The sequence below is a fragment of the Syngnathoides biaculeatus genome, chromosome 23, assembly GCF_019802595.1.
Source record: "Syngnathoides biaculeatus isolate LvHL_M chromosome 23, ASM1980259v1, whole genome shotgun sequence".
Lineage (NCBI taxonomy): Eukaryota > Metazoa > Chordata > Actinopteri > Syngnathiformes > Syngnathidae > Syngnathoides > Syngnathoides biaculeatus.
Genome location: NC_084662.1, coordinates 13,329,024 through 13,344,950, shown reverse-complemented (window position 1 = coordinate 13,344,950; position 15,927 = coordinate 13,329,024). Strand labels below are relative to the sequence as shown.

Below are 15,927 nucleotides of genomic sequence, written 5' to 3'. Positions count from 1 at the left end.
TTGCTCGGTATGTAAATATAATGATGACTTTACTGTTTGAAATATTGACTTTGAGGAGGAGCGCTGCATTAATGAAATGTCGAACTATTCCCTAGCATCTTTCATTCACCGCGCGGCGGCTAAAACTGGCACTTCAAAGCAGGTTAAAACACGATTTAAAAAAACATGACCGACGATCATCAAGATCGGATAAAAAATACAGATTGCGATTTGAATTTTTCATCGATTTTTGCCGTGTCGCCCGCCCCCCCGCTGAAAATTATCGTACCGTCAGTATCGTACCTTCTCCAGTTGGGCGTTTTGCTTGGACTTGTACAGGACCTCCCCCACGGCCACGAAGACGGACAGGACCAGTCCGGCGGCCAGCACGATGAAGATTCCGCCGATGTTCTGCACCCCCAAAGCGCTGGCCTCTTTGCTCTCCTCCTCGGGACAGCCGTTGCCCCTCCACCATTTTTCCTTCATCATGTGCAGCTTGCCCTCCTCCTGCAGCTGCAGAATGGCAATGGTGATTTTGTCCCTGTAAGGAGAACCTGCAGGGGGGGGGGGCACACAAAAACAACAAATGATCAGGTCTTGGTTTTTTTGTTTGGTGGGCCACATTCGAGGAAAACTACACTCCTGAACGATATCATAACTAATACATCCATCAATCAGAATCATTATTTGCCATATTGTCGTCATAATTGCTGGTGCGCCACACCAAATGCGTCCTGGTTTTAAGATTATGGTTATATTCACATTCAGTACAGTACGGGAAGAAAAAAAAAACATTAAATCCCGATTATCATTTGTGGAAAAAGGAACAGATTTTTATGACAAATAATAAAACATCAACATCTTAAATCTAAGCGCAACATCAATTATTCGGCTTCTTTTTAGCAAGTTATGCATGCAGACAAGTGCAACAATAACAGTTTGGGCTGAGTGAATGATTATGCTGTATAAAGAACGAGGATGACATTTTTTTATGGCTTTGGTTTTACTTGAATCTTTTACTATTTATTTTTTTGTGTGCGATTATGATGCGTTAACAAGTGTCAACGAAAAAAAAAAAAAATTCTGCAAGCCGAGCTGCACTGTTTGTAAACAGACTTGATCCCAAATAGCAGGCGCTAAATATTATATTCACTCTTGGTTTATAGGCGGATCAGAACAAGGACAAACGGGGGACTCAGGGAATGGTAAATCTTCCACAGAAAAAACTAAACAAAAATATGAATTTGTAAACAGAGAACCACCAACAGGCCGGAACGGCGACGCAATTGGTGAGAGCGCTGGCCTCGGAGTTCTGAGGACCGGGGTTTGAATCCCAGCCCTGTCTGTGTGGAGTCTGCGTGTTCTTCCCGTGGCTGCGTTGGTTTTCTCCGGTACTCTGGTTTCCCCCCCACATCCCAAAACCATACATTAATTGGACACTCTAAATTGCCCCTAGGTGTGATTGTTTATCTCTATGTGCCCTGTGATTGGCTAGCAACTAGTTCAGGGTGTACCCCGCCTCCTGCCCGATGATAGCTAGGATTGGCTGCAGCACTCCCGGAACTCTCGTGAGGATTAGCAGCTCAGAAAATGGATGGAAAGTTTTGGCAATATGGTGACTACTGATTAGCACGTCGGCCTCGCAGTTCTGATGACCCAGGTTCAAATTCAACTTCCCCTGCGTGGGGTTTTCTCCGGGTACTCGGGTTTCCTCCCATGTCCCCAAACATACAGGGTAGGATAACTGAAGACTCTAAATCAGGGGTGTCAAACTCACTTTTGTCGCCCTCAGTTGTTATGAGCGTAAAAACAATAAAAACTATTTGAATTTTTGGTACACCTTTTAACAAGGATCATGGAAGTTGATACACACGATTCGGCTTTGTGGACCAGAATCACGTGGCGGGACGGATCTGGCCCCCCAAGCCTCGAGTTTGACACCAGTGCTCTAAATTGTCTGCGACTGCGAACGGTTGTTTGTTCTTATGTGCCCTGCGATTGGCTGCAGCACTCCCGGAACTCTCGTGAGGATTAGCAGCTCAGAAAATGGATGGAAAGTTTTGGCAATATGGTGACTACTGATTACCATGTCGGCCTCGCAGTTCTGATGACCAAGGTTCAAATTTAGCTTCCCCTGCGTGGATTTTCTCCGGGTACTCGGGTTTCCTCCCATGTCCCCAAACATACAGGGTAGGATAACTGAAGAGTCTAAATCAGGGGTGTCAAACTCACTTTTGTCGCCCTCAGTTGTTATGACCGTAAAACCATAAAAACTATTTGAATTTTTGGTACACCTTTTAACAAGGATCATGGAAGTTGATACACACGATTCGCCTTTGTGGACCATAGTCACGTGGCGGGACGGATCTGGACCCCCAAGCCTTGAGTTTGACATCAGTGCTCTAAATTGTCTGCGACAGCGAACGGTCGTTTGTTCATATGTGCCCTGCGATCGGCTGACCCCACCTCTCGCCTAAAGCTAGCATATTCGCAAACCCTCGTGAGGATAAGTGTCCCGGAAGATGAATAAATGAATGAGGAAATTGAATAGAAATCGATAGTCTTTTTTGGCACATAAAGACGACCCTGGGGGTCCCCGGCACCCGTGCCTCGGCCGAAGTGCAAACCACCCCTCGGCGGGAACGGAGCAATTTCCGTCGATGCCATCATAGGACCTGACATGTTACATATGGCTGCACACTGGGGGGTCGGGGAGGGGGGGGGGGGGTCCTCCTTCGGATCCGGCTAATCCTGATAGTCACGGGGCGACTCCATTCACACTCTCACGTTCCCATTAGCACGCAGCAAGTTGGCGGCAAAGTATCGGCTTCGTCGGCACCGGAGGAGCTGCCCCAAATGGCGTGCGCCGCGCGGTAAACAGCCACCCAGCTGGGTGTGTATTACACGGCGGCGGGATTAGGTGTGTATATTTGAGATGGGGTTTCATTATTTGTGCGCGGTTGAATGGCGTGATGAGTAAAAAGGGGGAGCTCGTGGGAGGGTGGCGGTATTAGCGGCACAGTCGGAGCTGCAGGGGTGATCAAAGGAGGAGTTATGGTTGTAGAGGAGCCGAGCGGGGTCTTGTTCCCGTCGCTTTCGTGAAAAAAAAAAAGTGCGACACACACACTCCTCCCAGAGAGAGATTAATGCTCATGGTGAGATTTATCATTCATTTATAGAGCGTGTTAAAAGCATGTTACGCCTATTTCTATTTCTGATGCGAAAAAAAAAGAAAAATTCAAATCATCAACAAAGCCTTTTAAACAAATTTCCATTTAGATGCATTTGAAAAAAAAAAAAAACACAAGCATAATATTACCTGGACGACAAATAAAAAAGTAAATATCTTTTCTTTTTTTGTGTGATGATGATGTAGTCAAACAAATGAAAGTTTGAAGGTTTGGCGACTCATTTTAGTTGTGTTTGACGGTTTCCCAGCTGTCGCGGACTCCACAACTCGCGGTATCAGGTCTTTTTTTTTTTTTTATTTTGCAGTTTATTCCCAGTGTCATCCATCATTTTCCGTTATCATCCATCATCCTTTCATCTCACGGACTCCATTTATGTGGACACGCGAGAGGCAGAGGCGGACAATTACACAGACATTTTTTTTTTTTTTGTGAAGCATACGCGAAGGTCCACAAGTATTTGGACACGGACTGAGTTTTTTTTGTGACGCTATCTTTATTTGAGAGATTTTAAAAATGATGGTTCAGCTCCCTAAAAAATATTTGTCTTTTCAAAGTGGTTTTTTTTGCTTGCTGTATTTTTGCAAAACGTTTTTCAATCTAAATGTAAAACTGAAAGTTTACACTTCAGTCACAGATTTGAAGGGAATGAATTGGAAACCATTGCGATGATGTATTAAAGGCAAAATGCAGTACTAAGAAGTATTTTTTGGACATAATTGTAAAGTTGCCATTTTGGTTTCTTTGAGTAGCTTCAAATTTGGCAAAGTCCAATGATAATCATTTTAAATTAGGGTATTTTTCGCCAGGGTAAACAGAGCAAAAATTCTTTTTAGTCATGTTTTTAAAAAAAATGGAAATGTGGAGAAACATGCATTTCATTTCACAGAAGGATCCTAGTCAATGGGCAGGAGCCGGGGTACACCCTGAACTGGTCGCCAGTCAATCGCAGGGCACATAGAGACAAACAGTCGGTTGCACTCACGATCACACCTTGGGGCAATTTAGAGTCTCCAACTAATGTGGCTTTCAGTTTCATTCCATCCATCCATCCAACCAACCATTTTCTTAGCTGCTTATCCTTACCATGGTTGGGGGGCATGCTGGAGCCTATCCCAGGTGTCAATGGGCAGGAGGTGGGATACACCCTGAACTGGTCGCCAGCCAATCGCAAGGCACAGAGACAAACACCCGCAGTCACAATCACACCTTGGGGCAATTTACAGTCCCCAACTAATGTGGCTGTCAGTTTCATTCCATCCATCCAACCATTTTCTCAGCTGCTTATCCTCAGAAGGGTCATGGGAAAGCTGGCTCCTATCACAGCTGTTAATTGGCAGGAGGCAGGGTACACCCTGAACTGGTTGCCAGCCAACCGCAGGGTACATGGAGACAAAGAGTTGCACTCACGATCACACCTTGGGGCAATTTAGAGTTTCCAACTAATCTGGCTTTCAGTTTCATTCCATCCATCCATCCATCCATCCATCCATCCATCCATCCATCCATCCATCCATCCATCCATCCATCCATCCATCCATCCATCCATCCATCCATCTATCCATTTTCTTAGCTGCTTATCCTCGCAAGGGTCACGGGGAGTGCTGGAGCCTATCCCAACTGTCAACAGGCAGGAGGAGGGGTACACCCTGAACTGGTCGCCACCCAATCGCAAGGCACATCGAGACAAACATTCGCACGCGCAATCACACCTAGGGACAATTTAGTGTCCAATTGGTGTTGCATGTTTTTGGGATGCGGGAGGAAACCGGAGTGTCCGGAGAATCCCCACGCAAGCATGAGGGAGAACATGCAAACTCCACACGGACGGGGTCCAGGATTGAACCTGGGACCTCAGAACTGTGAGGCCAATGCTTTACCAGCTTCGCCACCGTGCCCCCCAATTCGGTGCCAACCACTGAAAAAAAAAAAAAAGAATTGAAAAATACATTTAAACTTACGTCTCATGTTTGATAATGATTTTAAACATACGCCAACATAATTTTACCATGTGGCAAATCCAATCATTTCTAAAAATGTCATAACTGGTGCAAAAAACATAATTTTGTGAGACAGTTTGGCCAACATGATTGTTAAGATGTTAGCTTGATGGGGGAAAAAAAACGTTACTTATTGTAGATTACATATAATGTTCCATAAATGCAAGCCATGTACTGTCGAGATTATTATTTTTTTAATGTTTTGGAATAAAAAAAGGTTACGTAATATTGATTTAAAGCCCATACATGCCCTCAATTTGCGTGTCCACGCGTTCAAAGCATATGCTTCATTTGAAGACGGGAGATCTCTCAAGTATCACAGACTCCTGATTGTTCCCCCCCCCCCCTCGCCACAAAGCCCTCCATCATATTTCAAATGATAAATGATGGCCTAACAAAAGAGGCCTCGGATAAATGCTAATAGGATGAGCCCTCCGAGACAAGGATGGAGCGCCGGAGCCGCGGCAAACGGGGAAGTGCGACGCTCGACGCCGCGTGCATTCATAACTACCTTACAAATGTTGAAAAGCGTAAGGCATCCATCAACTCCCACGCGGACGAGCGGCTGCGACGCGAACGCCGGGAGTCGATAGCGCTGCTTTTTCGGGAAAGGGATTGGGGGCGATGGGGGGGGGGGGCGACGAACACTTAAAGATTAAACGTGCTTTCACGCCTATAGGTCGCTTTCTCAAAGCCCGAATCTATTGATAGTTTTTTTTTTTTTTTTTTTTACACTTGGTCTGTCCCCCCCCTCCACCCCCCACCCCCAGGGTTAGCTTTCTTTTCACACGTCAAAATAATCCAAGAGAAGCAAAATGCGTCACCGCAAGCCACCCGAGATCTTTCACTTCTCCTATTGATCACGGCGATGTAAACAAGAAGATGAAAACGGCGCAACTCGGCACAGAATTGATCTTCGACTGCGGCCACTTTAAAAGTAAACACACGTTCCTTTTAGACATTGGCGCGGATATGATTTGATGAACTAAATATTTAGAATCATCTTTCATAGATAAGTATATTAATCTTGAAGCAATCGCTTCATTTTTTTTAGAAGAGAAGTGCACAAACAGTGAAAAACTATTAATAATTGACGCCCATCCATTTTTTTTTGACTGCGATCATTCACAATGTACACTAAATATCCTTTCATCCATTTTCTTTGCCGCTTATCCTCACAAGGGTAAAAGGGAGCGTTGGAGCCTATCCCAGCTGTCAACGGGCAGGAGGCGGGGTACACCCTGAACTGGTCACCAGTCAATCGCAAGGCACTCAGTTGCACTCACAATCACACCTATGGGCAATTTAGAGTGTCCAATTAATGTTGCAGGTTTTTGGGATCAGGGAGGAAACCGGAGTGCAAGGCACCAGGAGAACATGCAAACTCCACACATTGGAATTGAACCTGGAACCTCAGAACTGTGAGGCTAACGGTTTTCCAGCTGACCCACCGTGTTGCCATTAAATATACAGCAAACTATAATTCCAAAAGAATTTTAATATCAACAGGAACTCATTTTACAACATGAATCTTAAAAACAAGTACCTGGGATGTGAAATTCATTTTTTGTCGTGAGTCCCATCTATGTTATGGTTTCTCTCCGAGGGCCATTATGCATGTGATCTTAATGTAAGATTGCCACAAATTATTAATAACATGTAATAAAGAAATTGATGAATAACTAGTTTTGAAATCAGAAGTCAGTAATAACAAAAAGTATTGCATGATACCGCAATGTTTTTTTTTTTTAAATTGGAATTTTGCTATTTCAATAACAAAGTCAATGACATATCTGCTTTTATGGGCCACAAAAAATGATGTGGAGGGACATAGCTGGCCCCCGGGCCTCGAGTTTAACACCATTTGCTAAAATGTTCATTTTGTAAAAAAAAAAGATTTTAACATGAATACTAAATTCTAAAAGTCATGGATTTATGTTAAGTTAATTCAAAATATTTGGATGTAATTTTTCCCCAAACTAGATAATGGGAATTTTGTCCAACGCCTGCACGAAAAAAAACAAAAAAACAAAACAAAACGGACAGAATCGGACATCATGCTCCGCATTTGTTTCATGTCTCCACACACAAACACAACCAACATGTGACCGCGGCGTCGTCAAACCCGATTTGTCCATTTTGCCTGTTGGATCGACTCAACTGGAAGCAGGTACGAGGGTACGCGCTGCGCCTGTGAAGGTTGCGTCCACCGTATCAAAGTGACGCAGGGCAACGATGCGAAACAAACACTGACGCTAACGCATACAGATGGCACAGCAAAAGACGACAGAGACAGGGGACAGCAATATTAAGGAGTGGATAGAAGAAAAGTCAACACACCTCAGCTCGAATGGAGATGGAGGGGGCCTGGGGGCATGTATACAATTCTTTCAAGGGGGGGAAAAAAACCTTTGGGGAAATTGATGACAGAGGTGAATCTTTCTTATATCCCTTTTTTTTCCCATCCAGGGCAAAAAAGCAGATGCTTGATCACCACCTAGTGGCTATGTGTGCACGTGCCTGTAAACACAGCATAAGCAAGCATTTTGGCAGAGGAGAAAAAGGACACCTCCACCGATTTTCGGACGGCACCCAAGTTCGATTCCGAACCGCACCGAGGGGAAAACAAACTTGGATCAAAACGTAGTAAGCGACAAGGACGTCCAAAGTCGGAGGGGGGGAATCCTCTTCTTTTGTGCGAGCTGCTACATTTGGTGATTAAAAGAGACGTTTTCCGTCACAGAGGAAACATTTGAGGAAGCGTAATCAGCTTTATTCTGAAACAGTGAGCAGCGAACGCTCGCGACGTGAGAGCGAAATGAATTAGTGAGAAGTAATAACTCCTGCAGCAGCAGACATCCTAATCAGTCGGTTTTCTTACGCATTTATCAGTGCGGCACTTATCGGGGAAATGAAGGATTTGAAATATAGCCGGTTTGCGTCCGATACACTGCGTCGTGGCACCGATGAAAGGGAAGCGGGAAGGTCTGATGTCCATCTCAAGGACGTCCGTGTAAAGTCGACGGCGCGGCGGGGGCGATACAAGGCAATCATCGCATCTCTGCAGATCTATAACCGCGGCGTGCTCATCAGCACGGGGCAGCTCCAGATGTGGACGGCCAGAATTAATCATCCGTATTTTGATGGCCTTCATATCGCCCGTGATGGATGCGGCCATTAGCCCCCCCGGCCCCCACCCGCCCTCGCCGACACGCCGGTCGCAGTGCTCCCGTTGGCCTCGTGACGACCACTTTAACCTTTATGGCAACCGGGACAGAAATCATCAGCGGCTTTCGACTCTGGTACCCTTGGGATACATTTACCCGCCCGCCGGCTGCTTTGCATACAGCACAGCACAACACGACGCTCCCCCGGCGTGAATGATGAGCGGCGCATAAAAAGTTTGATGCTTTGAGAGTGTCTCATCTTTTCTGACAGGCGCAAACGCAGATTAGAAAAACAGACGCGCGAGCGGCCGGATTGTCGTCTGATTGTTTGCCGGCGAAGTGTTTTGTTGAGGCGCTTCAACGCCGGGCTACAATTTACGCGGCGTCAAGGCAAGACGTGAGGGAGGGGTCTGCGGTAAATTCACTTTTCCAGCCGCTTTCCGCAATTCTGCCTCTAACGGCCGGCGCTCTGGGTGACGTGAAAAATAAGCTAAATCACGCCATTAGGAGATAGCCGCCGACATTAAGGCTTTGCTTCTTTAGCGGTGAGTAAAGAAGCCCTGAAATATTCATAAGTCAACCTTTCAAAGTCTTTTTTTTTGGAACTCACCAATTTGTAGAAACCCGATCAGGACTTCTTTTTTCCCCACATCTATCAGGCCATCCGTCCGTCCATCCATCCATCCATCCATCCATCCATCCATCCGTCCGTCCGTCCGTCCGTCCGTCCGTCCGTCCGTCCATCCGTCCATCCATCCATCCATCCATCCGGCCATCCATCCATCCATCCATCCATCCATCCATCCATCCATCCATCCGTCTGTCCATCCATCTATCTCTTCGTCTGTCCATCCATCCATCCATCCATCCGTCCGTCCGTCCATCCATCCATCCATCCATCCATCCATCCATCCATCCATCCATCCATCCATCCGGCCATCCATCCATCCATCCATCCATCCGTCCATCTGTCCATCCATCTATCTCTTCGTCTGTCCATCCATCCATCCATCCATCCATCCATCCATCCGTCCGTGCGTCCATCCATCCATCTCTTCGTCTGTCCATCCATCCGTCCGTCCGTCCATCCATCCAACCATCCATCCATCCATCCGTCCGTCTGTCCATCCATCCACCATCCGTCCATCCATCCATCCATCCATCCATCCATCCATCCATCCATCCGTCCGTCCGTCCATCCATCTATCTCTTCGTCCGTCCATCCATCCATCCATCCATCCATCCATCCATCCATCCATCCATCCATCCATCCATCCATCCATCTTCTTCGCCGCTTATCCTCACAAGGGTTGCGAGAGTGCTGGACCCAATCCCAGCTATGAACGGGCAGGGGGCGGGTACACCCTGAATTGGTTGCCAAGCCAATCACAGGGCTCGATCCATCCATCTGTCTGTCCACCCGTCCATCCATCCGTCCGTCCGTCCGTCCATCCATCCATCCATCCAGCCACTTTCTTCGCCGCTTATCCTCACAAGGGTCACGGGAGTGCTGGACCCTATCTCAGCTGTCAACGGGCAGGAGGCGGGGTACACCCTGAAGTGGCTGCCAGCCAATCACAGGGCTTCCCCCCCACAGTTGACTACAATTATTTGATTGACTATGAGGAACAATAGTGATGAGTTCATCTATTCATTGTCATTTCAACCAATATTTTGCTTGAAAAGGGAAAAAACCCTCCAGTTTAAAACAGAAAATCGTATCAGACTTTTTTTGTGTGTATTTGGTGATAAAACTCGAATGATAAGTGTAGGACAGGAAATGTTACTTACGATGCCACAAGCATTCTCCTGCTCGGCACAACACGAGCACTGCAACTAAATCATTGCATTCACAAATTAATTTTACTATGCGGTCGCAGTGGTAACGTAAACAGTATGCGCATGAAAATAAACAGAGAGCAGAGCTTGTTGACAAATGCTGTATTGATTATCAATGCGACTACCGGGACGGACCAAAAGTCCAACCACGTAGCTCGAGATGTGTTTTTACACTTTCAAAAGATATTTAATGTGTTCGTTATCTGAGTCAAAGGGCGAGTTATGTTACTTTATTTCACTTTCATTATAAAGCGCTGAACATCTTTTTTGTACTGTAATGAGATCTAAAATGTTAACGGTGACAGTTTGACCCCGAAAGGTATTCACCTTTATAATATTTCCCAGGAGGGGCTTTTTTTTTCTGGAATTTGGATGATTTGGTCGTCAACTCGCATCAGAAACCGGACCGCGTTTGAGTTTGGAGGTTCAAAAGTTGTTTTTTTTTTTTGAGCGAGATGGGATGCAGCGTCTGCAGCGATGCGGAAACGTCGTGACGGCAAAGGAGCCGAGCCGAAAAGGCAAAGCTCTCGATTTACCGGTCGAACAGCGTTCCCGCTCTATCTTACGGTCACGAGCTGTGGTTCGTGACCGAAAGAACAAGATGGCCGATACCCGGCGACGTAAATGCCCTTTTTTTTTTTTTTAAACGCAGGATCTCCCCGAGCGAAAGCCCGAGAAGCTCGGCGGGGAGCAGAGCAACCGCAACGTTTCTCCAACGCGTTGAAAGTCGAGCTGCTCACCCATTGGCGTTCCCACCCCGTAGGCTTTGGAGTCGATGAGGCCGCCGATCTGCGTGAGGTTGCAGTTGCGCTGGGTGACAAACTCGATGGTGGTGGACTCCATGAGGAAGGCGTACTCCGAGGTGAGGGCCCGCTGGATGCCCTCCTCCACGTTTTTCACCATCACCGACTGCCTCCTGCTGTTCATGAACTCCCACATCTTGTCATAGGTGGATATCTTCGTCTTCTGCGTGCGGCAGATTGACAGGTGGATTAGCGGCTCGGAGATTGGCAATTTTGAAGTTGCTTCGCAGTGTTATGCGTTATCATGGTAATAACATAGTAATAAGGATTATTTGGTTTCCAAGTCTAGCGTTTACCTTCAGATTTATAAGAGAGCGTCTGTGTTGTTGTTTAAAATAAACTCTTTACATGGTGGGAACAAGCATTTCGGAGGATATTACATAAAATTTATTGCATTACATCGAAAGGGAAACATTATATTTTTAGAGTTGAATGAGGTTGTGCAATTTCCTACTGGGAAAATTAGCTAGTTAAAAAAAAAAAAAAAGATTACACATTAAACATCTAAGGGATCAACACAATGTTATATTTGCTCTTTTCTTTTATGCTTATTACAAATAACGAGCAACCCGGATAAATGTTTTCAGCTGAAGAATAATGTGTTAATGTGTTAAAGTGTTAATCTTTTTTTTTCCCTTCTACTTCGGTTACATGAATATTACGCCTCAATAATCACATTTTAAAATGATACTTAAAATTAACTGTGCAATTAACAAACAGCCACTTTTATGAAATAAATAAGCCATAGTGTTGGGCCTTTAAAAGGATAGAAAATAAAAATTGAGAAAACTTTTTTTTTTTTTTGGGGGGGGGGGTTGGTGTCTGTGGAACAATGATCATGACAAGGATAGAACAACTACACCAAAAAGTATTGCGTATCAGTCCAAACAGTGGTAAACATGAAGTTTTATTCATGTCATTAGCCAAGCCACTTATCCTCATAAGGGTTGCAGGAAAGCTGAAGCCTTTCCCAGCTAGCTTCGGGCGAAAGGTGGACTACACCCTGAACTGGTTGCCAGTCACTCGCAGGGCAGATATCGCGACCATCACTGAGCGGGAATGGATCCCACGCTGCCCGCACCAAAGGCAGGCATGTGTACCACTACACTATCAGTGACTCCCTTTCGATTTTTTATTTTTACTATTAGAAATTTATAGTGTTACCTTATTATGTGTTAGCACTATGCTAGAGAGCAAACAAAATTTATGTGGCCATTTTAAACAACATTCAATTCTCTTGATTTTATGTTTAGTTTGACAGAAAATTTGAACTGATCATGACATTTAACAGCTTGAAGTCTGTTTTGTTTTTTTAAAGATTTCTTTCCAATGCCAATTCTCCAAATTGAGTTAACTGCGACCCCACAGCGCTGGTCGGTGTATCCCACTTTCGTTTGCTAAAAACGGGAAGAACGTCAGCTGCAGTGGTATCGGCATTTGTTAGAAATTGACAAAAATAACTTTAAAAAATCAATTGTCACAATCGAATCTTTTCAGAATCGATTCTCCTACTGATTATTGGTCAAATAATTGAGCAATAATCGCTACAACTACTGAAATTAAAGTTATTTTTACTGCATCTGGTAAATTAGGTGTAGAGAATTTGAGACAGCAAAATGCTACATGCTAAAGGGTTAGCAATCGCGATTAGCATTAGTCCTGTACCGACGTCTTTAAAATCAGTTACAGAAGATCTTTTGTCATTTTTGGCCAAGTTTATCAGCGGCCCAAAACTACGTCCATCTTTAATAAATAATAAACAGAGAGGAATTGATTTCTATTTTGGTCCCAGCGGAGCTTCGGGGCAGGAATTTACGTCGACCTACATTCTCTTAGTTGACTTCGCAGAGTTATTTGAATTTTTTTTCCCCGCAGGCATATTTGATGGCTATAATAGCAAAATAAGACAGGGAGGCTTTTTCTTTTTCTACCTTGAAAAAGGTCATAGTGGCGCCGTCCTCCACCACGCCGTAGAGGATCTTGGTCTGCTTGGCCAGGTCGTCGGCGGAGTCGATGGGCGACTCCATCCTCTCCACGGTGAGGAAGGCGGCCAGGTTGGCCGTGTAGGAGGAAATGATGATGAGGGTGAAGAACCACCAGATGCCTCCCACTATTCGCGTCGACAGCGCCTTGGGCATGAGCTCCGAGCCTGAGGTGAGGGAGGCGGCGAGGAGTTAAGCTGCAAAATATATTCATCCCCGCAGCCACTCATCTCGCATTCACTCGTCGAGCTCTATTTGCACCACGTAACAACGCACAACAAGATAACGCTGCTTGCTCCAAAAACAGTCAAACAGTCAAGAACTCTCTTGAGGTTTTCTCTTTTTTGCCTTCTTTCTATTCATCCGAAGCGGATGTGCCGCTCGCTTCAAGATGAAATCACTTGAAAAAAAAAAAAAAAGCTCTCAGAAAAGATAATTGTTGGATTTCAAACACGCTTATGCCCCCCCCCCCATCCCCCCTGCACCCGCAGTTGCTGACACAAGTGAGCGTTTTGAATAATGCAAAGAGGGGGGGAAAAAATAAAACATGTCCCGCAGACAGGTTGTTTTCATGCGTCGAATGCATTCGGCGGCGATGAATAGGCAGAGTGTGGAGAAGTGACGGGCTGTTTGGGCCAGACAGTCATGTACCCAAGGTAACCTCACGTCCTGACTCCACACCCCACTGGTCTCGAGGCGCTGATGGGCCAAACACACACAGAGAAAGGACACTGGCAATAATGGAATTAATACATTTGAATCTCTTTTTTTTTCTAAGGGGGCATGGGGGGGGGGGGGGCACCAGATGTCTCTTTCTCTGCCGTCGTTGGCTTATATACAATAAAAAAACAAAACCAAAAAAATAATAAAATAAAAATCACAACCCTGAGAGACAGTGGGATATAGAGCGCTCCACAGGCTGAGGCAACTACCTTGCTGCATGAGAGCCCCGACTCCAAACCAGAAACTATTGAGCAGCGTAAAATTGTTTTCCACTACGTCCGAGTCCGGGTTGCACGGGTGCGGGTTGTACCACTCGTAGGGGCTAAACCTGTGGAGGGGAGAGGACACAGAAGCAAGTCAGGGAAATTGTTCTCTCTCTCAAAAAAAAAAAAAAAAAGGAAGTACAGTTAAGTTCACACAAACATGATATTACGAGGGAAGCCGCTAAATCATCGGAGCAGAAGGGAAGCGTCTTACTTTTACGAGGAAAAAGTCGGAATTTTACGGGGATGAAGTCATCATTTTTTATGAGGAAAAAGTCCAAACATTATGAGAATGAAGTCAAAACTTAACGAGAAGAGTGTGACTTTATGGGGGGGAAAAATAGTAGCGGCGTTACAAGCGCATCACGGTACCAGTTATATACTTATATAGTACATAACTGTATAGTAACTACATAGTAACTACATAGTTAAGAACGTAGCTAATGTTTAAAATAACGCGAGCTGCTGGATGCAGACCTGATGGCTCAGTGCAATACGAATGAGACAATGACTTTTTTGTTTTTCTTGTAAAAATGCAACTTTATTCTCGCAACTTCACGAGTTGGTTTTCTTGTAAAAAATTGCACCTGATGCAGGGAATACAAATCCCCCCCCCCAAAAAAAAACCCAATAAATAAATAAACAAAATATAAAAATAATATATTAAAAAATATATATTTTCTTGTCTACAAAATCATGACTATTTATATAACATTCTCCTGTAAAGAATTTCAACTACATAACGCAGCTATTAAGTTATGACTTCTTCCAACTCTAACAGAGTGCCACTAATACTCCTTTATAATGAAACATCGAGTCGCATAATAAATACAGAGCAAATGTGTGTGTGTGTTGGAGCCACACGCGGCGCCCCGGCCTCGGGGTCCGAACTGCCGGCGAGACCAAATCATTCAGGCTTTCACCGAGATCAACTTATTGGCATTCTCAAATGCCTTCACTTTATTGTGAGAACGGATCAATAATGCGGAATAACACTGTCACCGGTGATAATGTCCCAGTGCGTGATGATCTCGGGAGCTCATTTGGATTCCCTGAGTCAGGACCCCGTTTGTTGTCTCCCACTCAGCAAGTCCACCGGGCGACAACTCGCGCGGCGAATTTTCGCTTTCAGACTTCAGCGGGGCTGCTTCGGCCCAGCGTCGGTGTCTTCGGGTCAGAAGGAGACGTTTCTTATTAATTAGCTTGAGTAAAAGTGGCGTGGCGTTAGCGTGAGGCGAATGGGTTGGTGTTAATCATGGCGACGCTGATCGAGTTTGTGCTGGAGTGCTTGATGCACGGCTTACGCGGGCTTGAGAGGCCCTTCAGGTGTTCAGGAGCGAACCCTCGCAACACGCTGCCAACGTTCTTGTTTCTTCCCAACACTTTGGTGATGTTTTCATTAGCGTGAGCTGCATGTTCGCATGCTAGATGACTTAAAGTGCCACTGTCATGAAATGGATGATTTTTAGTATGTTGTTGATGAAGAAAACGGCAGCCGGTATGGAGCCATCTGTTTTTTCACCACAAAACATGATTTTGATGTGTATGACTTTTTGTAACTCCCGCCATGAAAATCCTCTCGAAGGATTTGTTTTTGACGAGAAGCAGAAAGTGACGTTAAGGGCAGTAGCGCACTCAAGCGTTCTTGTATGTTTATACTAATTTTACCTGCTGGAAAGTAGCGCGTTGTTCCTTCGTGTTAGCCAAAATGCCGGCTCGTTGCATTGCTGGATATTGCTCGAACACTCGGGAGGATGGGTTTACCCTTCATAAGTTTCCGAGAGACGCGGTTCTTCGTGAAGAATGGATTGCACAGGTGCAAAGGACGTTGAGCTTCGTGGGTTCCAAATGACAGGTAGGTGTGTATACAGCGACTAAAAAAAAAAATAATAGTTTGGGAGGGACCTCGTAGTCCGTCTCTCATAACGTAACAAAAGGGGTGTTAAATGCGTTGATGTGTGCGTCGGACGGCTTCCATGTCGG

At 45.2% G+C, this 15,927-nt stretch overlaps 1 protein-coding gene across 1 annotated transcript in view; it reads right to left on the bottom strand.

Moving 5' to 3' along the window:
* grik2 (glutamate receptor, ionotropic, kainate 2) overlaps positions 1 to 15,927 on the bottom strand; it is a 99,927-nt gene that overhangs the window by 5,348 nt on the left and 78,652 nt on the right. Inside the window, exons 12-15 of the mRNA XM_061812782.1 lie at positions 13,891 to 14,009; positions 12,908 to 13,125; positions 10,914 to 11,139; positions 283 to 533 (exon numbers count right to left, since the gene is read on the bottom strand). Of these exons, the coding sequence (XP_061668766.1) occupies positions 283 to 533; positions 10,914 to 11,139; positions 12,908 to 13,125; positions 13,891 to 14,009 (814 nt within the window). The remainder of the gene's footprint in view (positions 1 to 282; positions 534 to 10,913; positions 11,140 to 12,907; positions 13,126 to 13,890; positions 14,010 to 15,927) is intronic.